The 16,714-nt window shown below is 37.0% G+C and overlaps 2 protein-coding genes across 2 annotated transcripts; both read left to right on the forward strand.

The window, feature by feature from the left end:
- The first annotated feature begins 1,257 nt into the window (after window positions 1–1,257).
- On the forward strand, window positions 1,258–11,152 carry LOC112569291 (hemicentin-1-like). The gene is made up of 14 exons (XM_025247041.1): window positions 1,258–1,408; window positions 1,864–2,011; window positions 2,523–2,695; window positions 2,819–2,966; window positions 3,348–3,520; window positions 3,911–4,064; window positions 4,304–4,476; window positions 4,953–5,240; window positions 5,623–5,922; window positions 6,234–6,548; window positions 7,094–7,423; window positions 7,922–8,032; window positions 8,215–8,379; window positions 8,947–11,152. Exons 2-14 carry the CDS (start codon window positions 1,995–1,997, stop codon window positions 9,045–9,047), a joined length of 2,448 nt encoding a protein of 815 aa, XP_025102826.1. The 5' UTR covers window positions 1,258–1,408; window positions 1,864–1,994; the 3' UTR covers window positions 9,048–11,152.
- Window positions 11,153–12,023: 871 nt separating this feature from the next.
- On the forward strand, window positions 12,024–15,881 carry LOC112569176. Its single transcript, XM_025246899.1, has 7 exons — window positions 12,024–12,361; window positions 12,835–12,952; window positions 13,248–13,595; window positions 14,133–14,489; window positions 14,856–14,983; window positions 15,200–15,366; window positions 15,658–15,881. The coding sequence occupies exons 2-7, from the start codon at window positions 12,898–12,900 to the stop codon at window positions 15,671–15,673; spliced, it is 1,071 nt and encodes a 356-aa protein (XP_025102684.1). The 5' UTR covers window positions 12,024–12,361; window positions 12,835–12,897; the 3' UTR covers window positions 15,674–15,881.
- The last annotated feature ends 833 nt before the right edge of the window (window positions 15,882–16,714 follow it).

Below are 16,714 nucleotides of genomic sequence, written 5' to 3' on the forward strand. Positions count from 1 at the left end.
TTTTGCATTATGGAAACAGTTTTGAAAAAGTCGTGATTTTATAATTTATTCACTATAATTTCACTGAACATGTTAAATTGATGGCCTATGCACACAACTTACATCGTCATCAAACATCCTCGTCCCTGTCATAAACTCCATATTGTTCGACATTGTGTCATTTGATTGATACCAGACGTGTTGGATGTTCTTTAGAAGTAAAATGAGTTATCAGGCAATAGTTGATATATTTTGTCATTTTTTTTTTTTTGGCTAAATCAACCGTGTTTTGAGATATCTGATTTAGAGGTGCATGACCCTTTTGCTTAATCTATCTCCCTTTACTTTTTTGGCATGTTAATTATTCTTCTGAGTAATTGATTGCTTGACATCGGCTGTGTTTCTCTTTCACAAAAACTCACATGCAATCTTACGGACATTAGCGTGTTCTTTTAGTTCTAAACAAAAACAACTATATCCGCCTCTTACATGCCTAATATAAGTTTACTTATAGAATAATTAATGTTACAGCACTCGCTGTGTAAAAATACACGATACAAATAAAAAGAACTTAACTCATTTACATACAATTATTACTCTTTACAATATCACTTCTAACTCTGTTCTATTCAGATTTTGTTTCCCAAAGCAATAGTCCGTCGGATCTGAAGAACAAACGGTTAGCGCTGACAATGTCACTGTCAACGACGCTGACACATCAGGATGTAGTGACGACACAGTTGCAGTCACTGGGGACTGACATTCCTCGAATCCATAAACAGTGTATATATGTATATGTCGAAATATATATATTAACGACAACGAATGTCCAAGAAAAGATGCCGGGTCTTAGGAACAGAAGATGAAACTTTGTCTTTTAAATTTTAATGTTTTATAGGCTAAGAAAGCATAACACACACACACACACACACACACACACACACACACACACACACACACACACACACACACACACACACACACACACACACACACACACACACACACACACACACACACACGCAGAAACACACACGCACACGCACGCACACGCACGCACACACACAGAGTTTTCTCACTGTCGTCTTCCTGATGACTACGTTTGATTACAGAAAATCTCCATTTCTGTAAATTGTTATCCTTCCTTCCTGCCTAACCGCTCCCGTGCCTGCACGCATGTGTAAACAGAGGAAGCTGGTGAGTGCACACAACTCGAAAAACTTCAGTAAGCCAACAACCCTCTTGATATACTCTACAACGTATTTCCGTTTGAGTAATGCTCCATTTCCCAGTAAAACTTGATTCTACAACATCCTTGCAGTCTCACAGTCGTGTCAGTCCAGACTCCTCCCAGTCCCCAACATCTAAGATCATGGAGCTGAGGTCGTTAGAATTTGTTTGATATTTTCTGTCTGGATTCCATTCTTAGGTAAGTAAACCATTTGTGCTACTTCAGTAAACCTTCCCATTCCATAGTGACGTATTTTTATTTACTGATAGTATCACTTGTAGGATAGAAAGTAGTTAAAAACAGATTGAAGTATATTTACATAATGTTTCGTCAGATACATTTTGAATGCAATAAATAAGAGAAAATATTTTTTTCATAGAGGTTAAATCATTACAACCATCTTTCTTTGTAAACTCTATTGTATCCTACATTATACTTTCATAAAACTATTAGTGAGTCTTTATGTGAAGATCCACCGTAAGGTATATGAAGTATTTAACTTGACACCAAATAATGAGCACAGATTGATCATTTGTTATGACGGATGTGAAAAGGATTGCTTTTGGCTGGCTGGGATAGTAAGACAAATAATCTACATGTAAAGGGAGTCTGAATTATGCTGTATTACAATATTATAATGCATTTATTAACAGCTGCACAGTTGACTGTTCGACTTATCAACGGGACCTACAACTCGGGACGTTTGGAAGTATTTTTACAATGCACATGGAACACTGTGTGCGACGATGAGTTCGGACAAGAGGAGGCGAGAGTGGTTTGCAGGATGTTGGGCTTTGAGAGGTGGGTGAACACTACTTATGGAACTTGATTTTAATATTTATTTACACGTATTAATGGATGAGTGGAGATATGCATACCCATTAGTCAGTGTGTATGCTTCTGTACAATGTATAGCAAAGTGTTTTATTTACTGTTTACTCTCACTTAGGTAATACAGAAGGAGAGTAAGAGAATACTAGTGTATAGAGAGGACTGCCTTGATGTATAAAACAACCATCAGAGCCGTGCAGAAGAAGAACAGTGACTATTTTATTTTAATCAAAACTGTGAATTATTAGAGTTATATATATATATTTATGTATGTGAATGTAATTTTAGTACGGTAGATAAATTATTAAAAAGTAAGGATGTGTATAATTTTGTAGTACCTGACATTTTACAGAAACTAATTTTATTATATGATTGCTTGTAGAGAGGTGGGTCTTACCCTCTAAGTCTGTATTGTAGTGTAGGTCTATTTGCTTATCATATAAGAAAGGTTATTAATTCTGGTAGTTTGTATGTCTGACAGCACTGGCGCAGCTTTTGTGGAATCATATATTTACGGGGCAGGCGAAGGAAATATTTTGCTCGATGACTTGAGATGTAGGGGAACGGAGACCAGTCTGTCTCAGTGTGTCCACCGTGGATTCTACTCACACAACTGCGGACACCTGGAAGATGTCGGCGTTATTTGCAACACCGGTAAGATAATGACTATTGTTTTGAAATGATTCTTTAACATTTACCACGAAAAACCATTTTAGTAGTATGATTTCGTTGACCTTGTCATAGCGAAGGAAAATAACAAGTTTTTCGTGTGTTGAGATGTGGAGCTGACCGCACGGTTGTTCGGAGGGACGCCATGGGCGGGTCGGCTACAGATCTTTTACAAAGGGAACTGGAGCACAGTGTGTGACGATGACTTCGGAAAGGAGGAGGCGAGGGTGGCTTGCAGAATGCTAGGTTATGACAGGTGTGTAGTGTAGATCACCTTGACCAATATCTTTTATCCTTAATTATTTAAAAGTTTACATTAACTTACTTATTATCGATAGTTACGTTCGCTATTAATTTGTTTAATTGGATTGAAATCAACGTTACAATAAAATGCACTTATTGAGTTTTCCCAATCTAAGTTGTGTTGCTAAAACTGTAAACTGGAAAAATGAGCAAATCTTCTAAGCCATGCTTATAAACATGAATAATTTTATGTGATCCAGTCTGATTCTCATTATGTAAATGTGTGATTGGATGCAAATTTCTACAGCTTAATAATAAACATGTATTTGAAGACTAAGTCCTTTCTAGTGTGCTCTATTTGCTTTAGCATATTTCCTGCAATCTGATGTTACAGTCGTGAAGCTTATGCTGTGGGATCAGCCATGTATGGACAAGGTAATGGAAACATTCTCTTCGATAATGTTGTTTGTCGGGGCACAGAGACAACCCTGGCGCAGTGTAAGCACAACGGGTACAACACTCATAACTGTGGAAATAGCGAGGACGTTGGAGTCATCTGCAAAGTGGGTGAGAATATACTGGAGGTTTTGACATGAATATGGAGTATTGGAGACACATCGCAGTAACTGTCCCTTGTCGCAGTGTGTTAATAATGTATGTTTACAAAGTGGATATGACTTACGACAGCGCTGTTGTTTAGTTTTTAATTTGGAGGGAGAGTGCTTCCACCCCACGGTGATTTCACTCTGACAGCGCTTTTGCACGTCGGCGTCTTATCAATAAGCTGGTCAGTCTGCACTTTAATTTTTAATATGTATTTAATAAGCCCTGTTTGTTTCTGTAAGCTTTTTGTTGAAAGCTTTTGAAAACCATTTCGGTGGATGATCATACGATGGCTGGACAATAACTAAAGCAATGCTTCAGTGATTGTTAATGTCATTAATGTTGTTTGAATAGACGCTGGCCATATTCGACTCACTGGAACCCAGCGAACCAGAAATGATACGGGGCGAGTTGAGTTTCTACTTGGTCCTACGTGGACCACACCTTGCATCAAAAACTTTAGCGCCGACGCTGCCAAAGTCATCTGCAGGCAGCTTGGCTTACCTTCGTAAGCATCTTCTTTCCTTTACTGAGCGTGTGATGACAATGAAAAGAGGAACAAACTAACATTTGTAAACTATGAAAATAATGAAGCAGAAGGGCAGAAGTAAATTAAGGAGATGAACGGACTTTTAAACGCATGAGTGCAGATGCCTTTGTATACATGGGGTAGGAAATTATGTTCTTTGTATACTGTGGACGATTCCCATATATTCGACCCATTGTTTCTGTCTCTGTCGCACCTAGGAAAGCTTCCATTATGACGGCTGGATCTCCGTTTGGACCCAGGCAGGGAGGCTTTGTGAACGTCGATCTGATCTGCACAGGAAGTGAACCCAGCATACTAGGCTGTTTCCAGAATTTTACTGGCTTCAAAAACAGCTGCAGTACAGATAATTTTGGCATCATTTGTAGTGAATGTAAGAGAATTTTTTTTCTTCTTTTGCTTAATATAAAATGCATTTAGTATTTATCCTAAAGTATATATTATACTGATATAAAACACATATGAGCAAACAATACCATTAAGCTCCAGATCACTATTTCTTAATGGACTAGCAATGCTTGGATAGTAACTTATACAATTTAAACCTATTTACAACTATGTATGTATGCATTATTTCTCTGTCTATATGTTTACTCGCATTTCTACATATCTGCCTATGTTCATTCATATTCGTACAAAGATAAGAAAAATAATTAAGACGGACTCGTTCACGACTATTACAACAAATCTGACTGTTGTTTTTAATAATTGTTGTCGTATGTGTGCGTTGAAAAAGTTAAAAAAAAACTTACATGCCATCACGTTTATAGTGTAACAAATACTGTGGTTGAAAATGTGTTTACTCATAATAATCTTGTGCATAACTATGTTTTTTATGATATCTTTTAGCAAATTCTTCTCTTTTCATCGTCACTGGACAAAGCACAAACAACCCTGGGTATCCATTATTAGAAGGAACCAATGCTACGTTAAAATGTGAGAGCACACAGCGAAGTCTGTCTGGACTTGTTTACACCTGGCCAGAGACTGCAGGTGGTCGTCCTTCTGGGCAGTACCTGACTTTTAGCAACGTATCCAGAGCACAGAATGGTGGGAGAGTCAGATGTATGGCTACCTACAATGTGTTTTACTCCAGAAAACAAGCAACCAGTGACACTTTGGACCTACAGGTCTACTGTACGTATTTAGGAACGTTTGGTCTGTTGAAGCCGAAATAAACAAAGCAAAATTTTGATAACATTTTATACAAAAATGCATTTTAAGTGACTAAAAGTAAGAGAGATATAGACTTGGGTGAAATCTCAATAAATATTCTATTTTTAGCGTATAAACTGGCTCTAAGGATATAAAAGACATACTGCTAAGAATATTTTTAGCTTTAAAGTAAAAAAAAGCTACCATTTGAATTGTTTTTAAAATCTTACAAAATGTTTGGTAAATATATTGTTGTCTTGGTTTGTGAATAACAACAATAGTTTCGCAACCGTGACAAACACAGAAGTGTTTGTCAATCTGAGACAAATTTGGTTAAAGTAAGGTGTTGTTGTTGCTTTCACAGATCGCCCTTCTATCAGTGTAACCTGGGATTCATGCCAAACCGCGGACTCGGGTCCAAAGCAATGTGTTGTTGTTCAGAACCAGAATGTTGCCCTTCAGTGTGACGCGGACAGCAACCCGCGGCCATCTTCTACACGTTGGTCTGGAAGAATGAACAGCACAACTGGACGGTTGCAGATCATCGCAGCAGATAAGAGAAAACACCACGGCTTGTACACTTGTCACGTGACCACTGACACAGTGTCTGGAGGAATACGTCAACCTTTGTCAACAAGTTATACCTTTGCTGTTATTGTGAAATGTAATTAAGTATACTTCTCCTTTTTTGTAACAAAGAATTAAAGGATTATTATGGCGCAACAATCTTTTTTATTATTAGCTTAGTTAAACTCTTTGATTTCGATTAAAAAAGTTCTCCATTTCAATTACGTTTCATAGTTTGTTTCGAATATTTCTGCCATGAAATTTCCGCAGATGGTGTGTTATATTCTTTTGATATAATGGCAAATGGCAGTATTAGTAATAGAAAGGAGAAAAACGTTTTGTATTAATAGCAGTAGAAGCATCTGTCTTTTTTGAAGCATAATTTTTCCTGCAATTTTTTTACTTCAGATGCTCCACGTGTGGTGAGGTTCCACATGAACGCCGAGCGCAGCCAGTTCGTCAACGTGGAAGAACACTCCAAAGTCAACATGCAATGTGAGGCTGAAGGTATGCCCACACCTTATATGAAGATTTTCAGTCACGTGGACAGCAGTCAGCGAGTACTGGCTAGCCGTCCTCAAGGAAAAATTCAACTCTCTGAAGAGAAAGGATACTTAGGATTTAGTTTGACCTACACTTCTTGCGAGGCGTCAGGCAACTATACGTGTGAGGTAGACAACGGCAGTGGAGAGGACAGGGCTAGCATCAAGCTCCTTGTTCGTTGTAAGTAGAAAATTGCTTCATAGATTGCTAAATATCATTAGAAGACCTAAACTGATTGACTTCATAAAACAAACAAACAAACAAACAAAAAAAAGACATACTAATATACCTATGATATTAGTTGCATAACATGTTTCTACAAATTAAAACTTCTTTAAAACATTTTTTTCTAAAATTGGTTCTAGGCGATTAAAATGTGTTCCACACCTACTTACGAAACCCTTTTTTGAAGAGAACTTTATCTTATTTAAAACATTTCTTTTAAATGTTCTAAATTTATTTGCATATCTCTACCACTCATTGTGTGAAATAAAATAAAAATTTTATAAGGAGAAAAGACTTAGACGCATGAAATAATTAAAATCATTGCTTAATTTCTATTCTACAAATTGAAATTAAAATCATAAGCACACGTGAATCAATTTAAAATCGTACTGGCATTTACAAAGTCCCTGCCACACCATCACGAAAAAATGAAAAAAAGTTCAATTTTGCTGGAGGATTAATTGCTTTTATTTTGTTTTTGTGTTTTTCTTTGTCTCTAGGCGCCCCGAGGATAAGAAATACTACTGAACTGGTGCCTGTCATGGACATGCGGGACAATGACGGATACCTTAGTGTCCAGATCATAGCATACCCATCACCGCAAGTAACAAGCAGGACCTTTCTCGGACCAGACTTGAAAGATGACATCAGGGGTGTTCCAGCAGATAACAGACTTCAAGTGAACTGTGCTGCAAATAACCTTGCCCCTTCATCAGTCACCTGCAACATTACTATTGTCAACATGACGAATGATGATAAAGGCGTTTATAAAATTATTTTCAGCAATAGTTTGGGATACTTGCCCTTCAGGTTCGAAGTCAGGAAAAGAGGTAAGAAAATAAATAAAGAAAATCAAGTTCTGAACCGATAGATCAGTTACAGCTTACTGTATCCACTGGGCTGTTGTGCGTAGTGTACCACTAAAGGGAAGTAATTTTAAGCCTCAAGCAGTGTAAATACGGACAACTAAAATCGCTAGGAATCGGTTTTCCACTTTCTCCTGTTATAACACGATCAATGAAAATGTTTTTATTGTTTGAACTATTGATAAATATAGTTGTACGTATTTAGCAAAGTAGACAATGCGCATATACATAAAAACACATAAAAATGCACATTTATCTCCCTTTAGCTAATGTAGGCAAACATTTTCCTTCCTTTTCCCTCATCGGCACTAGTCTCGGCCATGCGTATGTCTAGCGCATTATATTTATTATTAAAAAAGACTACTAGCAGAAAAAATAAATGTTTTAAAATAGATTTAAATAAGTTTATTAAAATAGATAAAGATTCTCTGATCATTACGATGTACTTATGTATATTTTCAGAGCGCAGTGCTTTTCCTCAATCATATCTGTTCTTAATCATCATGAGTCTTGGTGGTGGCATGCTCGTCTTCCTTATTATTGTGACAATCGTCCAACTTACACGATTCAAAGGCAAGTTTTGTAATTAGTTTCTTTTCTGTCATTCAAACACGGCTTAAAATTAAACTGAGAGATCGGCTAATCTTGAACACTCGTAAACAAAGTCTCACGATTGTTTCTACAAAAAAAAGGGGGATAAAAGGACTGAGATTATTGTTTATGGCATTCTAACCAAAATGTAATTACATCTACAGGAAAAGATAAACATATCAAAAAGAGATGCACCAAACCGAGACAGGATCGAGAAGTGGTGTTATCGTTACAAGACATCATCAGCAGCGAGACGGAAAACGCTTACTTTGAGAAGAATGTTCTAGACACAGCGGTGAATGTGAATCCTCAAAAGACCTATGACACTGGTGAGTGAGCAAGAAAAATGGTACACAGATTAAATGAGTCGAAAATATAAATAATCAAAACAAGGATAAAGGTGGTAGGGTCGTAAGTAAAGTAAACCGTCAGATCGTTCGTTGATACGTTAGATATCTCGCTGCCAGCGTTTATAAAAGCGATGTTCATTCTCGTTACCTTATTGCTTCAAAGCCATTGTTCTAACCACTATGCTATTTAATAAACCCTGGTACTCGATTGCATGTGCATCAGCCCAAAACTTTAAGATAACAAATCAGAATCCAAACTTTGAGCATGAAACAACTAAGCTTTAACCCTCATTCGGCTGTTGAATTTCTTTGAGAGTTTGTGTTGAAAGTACCTCAGTATGTCAGTTTTGTACTTATTCAAGCTGCTTATATAAATCATCTATACATGCAGTAGCCTCTGTACAGAAGTATAACGAGAAAATATGTGTAGATAGTGAAAGGAGCTAGCTTTATCCTGAATGAAGTGTGACATTATAATACTTGTCTGTTACGGATCACAACACTGTATACACAAGCTCTTGTCTAGCTGCATTCTTTTTATTACAGATGTTCTCTATGCCAACACTGCTCAGCTTGAGGAAGAAGTTGAAGGATCTACACATGATTATATTAATGTACAGGACGCATGGAAAAGAACGGGAATATAGTTCAAGAACGACAAATCTTGTTTGCTTGATTTTCTTTTTCGTTTTGCTCTCCCTTGAATAACCTTAAATTTATCAGCGTTAATTTGATAATTTTGTTTTAACGAAGAACTGGTAATCAAACAAGATATAAAACAGTCACAACCAAATGCCAAATCAATTTTTTTTCATACAGTTTCATTTTCTTTGTAATCTTTTTCTTGTTAAAGGGAACAAGCTACTAGAACTTTCTAGTTCTCAGCCAGAATGAGATTCAACTAATTTTGGAGCCTTAATTTCTTGTGGAGAAAATTATGTTGTCATATTAAGATGACAAAAGTAACTTTACATAATATTGGTCTAGAGAAGGATGATTTTTGTGACTACTATACATGTGAAAAAAGAAATCATTCAACATATTTTTTCAACATTATTTTTTCAAACTTCCAAAATTATGTGTCAAAAAGAACTGTGGAATTGTGACAAGAATGATTTTAAGTCAGCACCTTGTTTTACTTGGATGTAGTAATAACATTAGCACAGATGGTTCACTTGACTTTATTTTTGCTGCTTGCTAAATCATACATATACTCCTGCAGTCAAAAAAAAACACCACACCCCTCTTGCAACCATCAATTTGGATACTACAGCATTGATGTAAACAAAAGTTTTGATATAGGTCTTGAAATGAAAGAAGACAGTGACTAAATTGTTATACCTATATTTTGACATGCATTATCTCATATGTTTGTTATATTGATATATATGTTTGTTATATTATGATTGGTATGAATTGTTTAAGCATGTAATGTGTTAAGAATATGTGTCAAGAATATGTGTTAATGAAAAATAAATGTTAAGACATTTCTTTTAATAATTACATTAGATATTATATTTCATTTAGTTTTAAAAGACCTCTTTAAATGGTTATGTGCTTACTTACTATTTTATAGGATCATCTCAAAGATTTGGTTGATTGCTAGAGTATTTCCCTGCATTGCCCCCTGATTGATATAGACAGGCACCTTCAAATTTACTTTGCAGAATACATTTAATTGTCTATTTGATTTAATTAAATATAAGAAACAAATTAAGGATTAAAGGTAAGATCCATTCTTCTACTGAGATCCTTGTTCTAAAAGGATAATGTTTGGTATTTTTCATTGATTAGTTTAATTTTAAAGTAGAATCATTCTGTTAGTATAAAGCTTGCTGTCGATAAGTGCATCTGACACTATTAAATTAGATAACTTTAACTTGATAATGAGGGTGACGTTCTCTCGCCTAATATGCTGCATGAGACAGCTCTCGCTGTTTTTTTTATTTTGTTTGTTTGTTTCCTTTTTGTGTACTATCTGCACTGATTTTATCATCATCAATTTGAGGCAATACATCTTCTTTTAGTTCCTCTTTGCTGGATTATCTGTAACTTTGTGTCTTTGTTTTCGTTTTGAATAAATAAATGAGATCAAAGTATTCGTTGACGAAGGGTCTCCATACTTTGCTACTTTCTTCGCTGTCTGTGATTTGTACCATTCACTTCTACAATTGTCGTGCATCCAGATAGTACTTTGTTAATAATTGCTTACTCGATGTAATGATTTATTATTGCTTCTTTTTTTACCTGGATGCCTTGATAAAACGAATGAACAATTCAGGAGCAAATATAGATCTAGAGTCTGTCAGCATTCGTTCGAGTGATCTCCCCTTTGCTACTTGGTTGAAGATGACTTTATCTGCATCGTCTTCTGATCTCCGCCTGACTTGATTTTACTGCAGTCTTCCGAAAAGAAATAGGCTCTCAAAGTATTGTGTGCTGCTGTGTCACACCCACGCCCTGTCTTCGTGTTTTGGTTCTTCACTGGACTGTGACTTAATTTTTCTGTTTAGTGAACTGAGCTCGTCTGTGTGATGGGGAGGCAGACTATACAAGTGCACTGTTATTGCTGCAGTCCGGCTGATGCTAGAGAACGGAGCTAAAGAAATGTGATGATGATGATGTTGTTGTTGATGATGATGATGATGTGTTCGTGCGTGCGTTCGTGCGAACGTGAGCGCTGACAGGGTGGAGTTGGTGGGTCAGCTAAAAGAGATGCTATGTAAAATGCAAAAAAAAAAAAAAAAAAAACCCTACTAAAAAAAATACGAGCTTACAACATAAATATAAATCGAGATAACGCTGAATGGAATGTAAATATCTTATAAAAACCATTTCTTATATTACTCTGGTGAATTTGTTTTTTTTTTTTAAGCATAGCTAACACCAAGTGCTCTTATAACAATACAATATGTATGTGTTCATCATCTTAGCTATTGTGTATATAGTCTGAATTGCAGAGCAAATAAAAGGTGATTTTACACCGTTTATCTTTCCATATTGCGCGTGTTTGTACTGTGTGAATGTTTATGATTTAAAAGCTTTTATTAAAAAAATTGCCATGATTTTGGCGATAAACAGCTTATGCAAACAGCGAAGAGCAAAACATCACTTTCAATTTGACTTAAATCAGAAATACTTCTGGCAGATTAACGCAACCATAGTTCAGGGGTGGTTCAGGAGCCATCAGTGGCTCGCGAAATCTTTTGGCAACAGCAAACTACTCTCGAAGTTCCATATATATATCAGCTTTTTTCATAGCAATAAAAATTTCAGGTCAATCATAATAATGACGTACATGTTGAGACAAGCAAGAAAGGTCTATTACGGGACAGATGTACGCTTCTCTAGGAACATTATACGTACATGTGAATTTTATCTCAAGCGGATGGTAGACTATTTGGTTTGTTGTCAGCTGTTGATACGTGTAGACGTCTATTCTTTGACCATGTCACCTCTCACAATAACAGAATCTCACAAATAATTGCTGTGTACCTCAGTGTACGGTTCAGGTCTACAGTTGCACAACATAACCCTGTTTTGTTTTTAAAATGGATAAGCAGTTGAAAAAGCTACTGCTAGTAAAAATAAGTTTTTGTATATATAGATAGGTCTCTGTTTACCATTCAGCTTGTTCTCGCTCCGAAATCATTATAACTTTACATAACCAATCTTACGCAGGTTTAAGCTATTTCTAAAACTTGTCATTTTAAAGATAACATAGATAAAAAGCATCACAAATACTTGACGCCATTATTAACGGTACCTTTCCGAGACATTAGACAGCATTGATCAAAAATCGTAGGATAAGTGAGAATTACTGAATAGTAAAAGTAGTAATTAGGCTAACTCGCTGGATAGTTTAGACACCATGGTGGGTAATGTTTCCATGTCTCAAGTTTTGTAACCTGCAAAGAAGAAAGATGCAGAAAATTATGTCTTGTTCTCAATTTTCAACAAGGTGTGACTTACATTTTGATTGCCTTCTTTGAACGTAGTTGGTTTTTTTTTCTATTTTATTTCTCATTACTTTTCCTTTCTTTCTTTGTTTTCTTTTTTTTTGAGGGTTCTCCGATGTAACTGCTTTGTTTTGTTGTTTGTTTGTTTTGTTTTTTTCTAACCGAACTTTTTTCTCTCCGTCTATCGTTCTTGCTTCAGACTATTTTTTTTCTTCTCGTCTGTCTGTAAGTCTATGTCATTCTGCATGCGTGTAGGAATGTGTACTCTGTTTTCAATTAACAACAGTTTAATATATTCTCTTAACGACAAACATCAGTATTCTTTCGCAACGTTTACCTTGTGCTTGTTTCAATTACTGCATTAGCGTAAATATGTAATAATCACCACACCTCTACTTCAGTACAACCTTCTACACGTTTAGTTGAAGCTGTTGGTAAGCATTTGTGTACATAAAACTTTGTTCTTTTCAAACAGCTTACCACAAGCTTTGTTGTTCGAAGGACTTGTGGCATATTTCCCAAAGTCAGAATCTACACTATGATGTTTATTATCATCAGTATTATCGCCTTTGTGGCACTTGAGAAGTCATCAGGTAAGCATCACCAGAAAGTAATTACAAACCTTTTACACATGCTAAGAATTATTACCGTATAAAGCATTTAACACTTTTTTACCATTTCAAAGCTGTATCTCGATGTCTCTTTAGACCATTAAGCAAGGTATAATGTTCGAACACATGAGCATACATTAGGTCTAACAGAAACATATCTTTAATAACAGATTTATTTTTTCCAACTGAGCAACCAGCTGTTCATTTACTCTACATTTTGGGGGTAACCCATTGAAGTTAAATTATAATTTCTACGGTGTCATTGTCATGTCAACAGCCCTACAGATCCAAGGCTGCACCCCTGATATACCCTTGGTAGTGGAAGACGACAACCCAAATATTCTTATCTCTTGCGTGAACATCCACCACGGTTATGATGTCTACTGGTCTCTGAGTTGGAGGCGTGGGAACCTGAAACAGCACATGAAGGCAGCAGACTGCTTAATAGGAGATACCTGCCTAAGATGGCTACCTTTCATCGAAGTAGAGAGAACAGAGAATACAAATGTGTTGAACGTAACACAGTTTGTCAGGAAAAGGTTTCTTCTGACTGGAGTCACTTGCCGAGAACGGAACCCTCGCACCGGGGTATTCAATGGCTACACCTGTAACATCACCATGAAAAGTAAGCTGTTTGCTGACACTTTCGTAATACTTTTTAATTCAGTTTACAGGTTATTAGTAATTATTATAACCGATAATATTTTCTCAGATATTTTCTCGTCTTTAAAGTAGGATAATATTGAATCAAATTACTGTCAAACTACCAGTGTGGATAGGTCTGGCCCTGCGAAACATAAAGTAATATCTCCGAACTGAAGAGCTGACATCTTGGACTTGATATTTGATAACAATTAGAAATTGGATAATTATTTTTCGAGAGGAGAACTGTTTTAAATAGTTCGTCGCGTTTTAGATAAACTTAGCTCCTCGTCACCCTTGCCATGCAAAAATCCATCCACATACCTGGCAGATGCTTTCAAAACCATTTTTCTGGAAAAAGTCAACACTATCAGGGTGAGCAGTGGCCACTCATAAGCTAGTCAAAGCTTCTTCAAATGCCGGGGCACACTCTTCTTTTATTCAAGTGGAATGAACAACATAGATTTTATTATTATGACAGTTTAATTTTATTTGACTCTTTTATTGTCTACTCTGCTAGTTCCACCTATCCGGATGCTAGGCTGCGGTCCAGGTACTCCATTACAAGTGGAAGAGGTCGCCACAAATTTCTATGTCTCCTGCGTGAACATGCACGACCAAGATTTCAATGTCTACTGGTACCTAAACTGGACACAAGTGAACGGACCAATGTCCATGGTGGTAGCAGACTGTTTAACCCAAAATCCCTGCTTCAGATGGCTCCCTTTCGTCGAAGTAAGCAAATCAAATGCTACAAGTATCCTGAACATTGCCGGAATGATCCAGAAAAAGCTTTATGTAAATAGAATTACTTGCAGAGAACGTCACCGTGAGACCTTGGAGGACTATAGCTACACCTGCAACATAATCATCATTAGTAAGATGTTTTTTTTTTCAGTTGCAGTTACTAGTTACTCAAAATATATATTTAAAAACACATTAAGAAAGCGTATGTGTTACACTTGATTAAAAGAAATCAAAATTTGTTGCTGGACTAAGGAGAAAGGCTAATAGTACTTATATTTTGGGTAGAATATTATTCAATCAAATGACTTTTAAATAATTATCTTTCTAACGATTTCTAGTTAAACTTTCTCTTCCTGTAATCGTTGTCTACACTGATTAAGCTTACAACTGAGAACTGTGACTATTTAACCTTAGTTTATGCATCTTAAGTTGCTAGTCTTAATAATAACACGCTAACATATTATGTGCATAAAGAATTTGAGGAATGTTTTCTTAGAACCTCCACAAATATCTTGCAACGTTGAATCTGACCAACACTCTGGAGTCGACATACTACACTGCGATATAACAAAAATCCACTTCACAGAGAAACAGTACACATGCACGTGGTTTCAAATAAAAGAGGTATTAATTGGTCCGATTCTCGTCTAACCTTTGCAAAAAAATAGTTTTCATAGAAAAATTCTTTCAGGAACAAAGGATTATTTTTATTCGCAATAAAAACATGAATCTCTTGACCAGTGTGTATAAGTTTCTCTAATTTTTTTAAAACTCTTAAAGCAATTTTTCTTTGATTTTTCAAAGGCAAACAAATCAAACGGACTTAACTTGGTGTTTCAGAATAGTGAAGACAGGAAAAAAATTGCTGAAGGACACGTTACTAATTATAAAGATGACGGCACCCACTTCAGTGGAACATGCACCGCCATAGTCCATCGGCTCAACAGGGAACACTTGACATATGAGGTCCTTCTTCTGCCGGATGGTCTTCGTGTTAACGCCACTGTGTGAGGAGTATTATTTTTAATTATCATTATCGTCGTCGTCGTTGTCATCGTCGTCGTCGTCGTCATCATCATCATCATCATTCTTCTCCTCCTCATTATCATCGCCACCAGCACTAGCAGCATCAGCTTGACATACATCATCGTCGTCGTCCTCGCAATCATTTTCCTTGTCGTTATTGTTATCTCTATCACCTCTTGATCTATGCATTTTTCATCCTGATTGCCTCTCGTCAAAGTCACGAAAGTACTTCGTATGCCAAAGGTTAACAACAATGTTTCTTGTCAACACAGACATACCAATGAATGAGAAGCCACAGCTGACAACTGATGGACCATCGATGGTCCGAATATTTCGTTGGTCTGTGGTCAAGGATTTAACAAGAAGATATATCGTCACGTGGTCTGGCGCTAGCTTGCAGATGCTTGTCATTCTTTGCGATCTTCACATGCTACAATAATTAATTAGTATGTTGAATGAAGTTTAATTTATGACTATAATAAACTTCTGTGTTTTATTTGCACGTTTTCTCTTATTGTGTAACCGAGTGGTAAGGTGAGGTTGTATGGTTGCAACAACAGTCGAACACTCAACCAAAAGGCAGGAACTTGTCAGCGGGTGTGCGAACCTTTATTACACGTGCTTGTACAATGGCCACGGCTGCTCGTATCGTCCAGAAGTCAGCGCTGTCTGTCTCCGTTCAGCGCAATACGTTCTTGTAGAACGGGCCTCCCTACAGACTTGCTGCCTACAGTTGATACGACGCTCAGAGACGGTAGTCTCTGCTGGTATTTTGGGAAAAAGCCCCGACTAAACATCTACCTCTAACTATATACTAATCAACCACGTGACTACTCGTCACCTAATCTACCTGTGCCTAACGCTATCGCTCTAATACTAACGCTACTACTGCCTACCGCGCTATTCCCGTACCTACTACATCTGCCACCCCCGGCTTTAGTTCTCGCTCCCCTCCTAAGTCACGGCGCCCTGTCAAGTCGTAAAATCGGACAGAAAGGTTTCCCCCACTGTCCGCTGTTACTGATCCCCGCCTACCTATAATTACCTGGCCCGTCCGGCCCTCTACATCCCCGCCGACTCTTTCTCCAACAGCGTCCTCGCTGATGAGCTTTAGCTAACTATACTAGGGCTGATATACAAGCTCGCCTAATATGCTTGCTACGGGGGGGGGGGGGGACTCCAACATCGAAGTTCTAAGCAACGCCTGGTCATACCAGCAGCTGGTATTATTTACCTAGCAGAGTATAGACTTGCCTTAAAACAAAATATCTGTACTCCAACTAACCACTGAATCTGACCGACTGATGTTTTCTAAGTCGCTGTTGCGGG

The sequence above is a fragment of the Pomacea canaliculata genome, linkage group LG7 (genome assembly GCF_003073045.1).
Source record: "Pomacea canaliculata isolate SZHN2017 linkage group LG7, ASM307304v1, whole genome shotgun sequence".
Lineage (NCBI taxonomy): Eukaryota > Metazoa > Mollusca > Gastropoda > Architaenioglossa > Ampullariidae > Pomacea > Pomacea canaliculata.

Bases quoted from the DNA above. Each gene is read 5' to 3' on its own strand.
- LOC112569291 (XM_025247041.1), top strand. The intron at 8,033-8,214 runs GCAAGTTTTGTA...TTACATCTACAG, and splicing joins CCAACTTACACGATTCAAAG to GAAAAGATAAACATATCAAA. The intron at 8,380-8,946 runs GTGAGTGAGCAA...TTTTTATTACAG, and splicing joins TCAAAAGACCTATGACACTG to ATGTTCTCTATGCCAACACT.
- LOC112569176 (XM_025246899.1), top strand. From the start codon at position 12,898: ATGATGTTTATTATCATCAGTATTATCGCCTTTGTGGCACTTGAGAAG. The intron at 13,596-14,132 runs GTAAGCTGTTTG...CTACTCTGCTAG, and splicing joins CTGTAACATCACCATGAAAA to TTCCACCTATCCGGATGCTA. The intron at 14,490-14,855 runs GTAAGATGTTTT...ATGTTTTCTTAG, and splicing joins CTGCAACATAATCATCATTA to AACCTCCACAAATATCTTGC.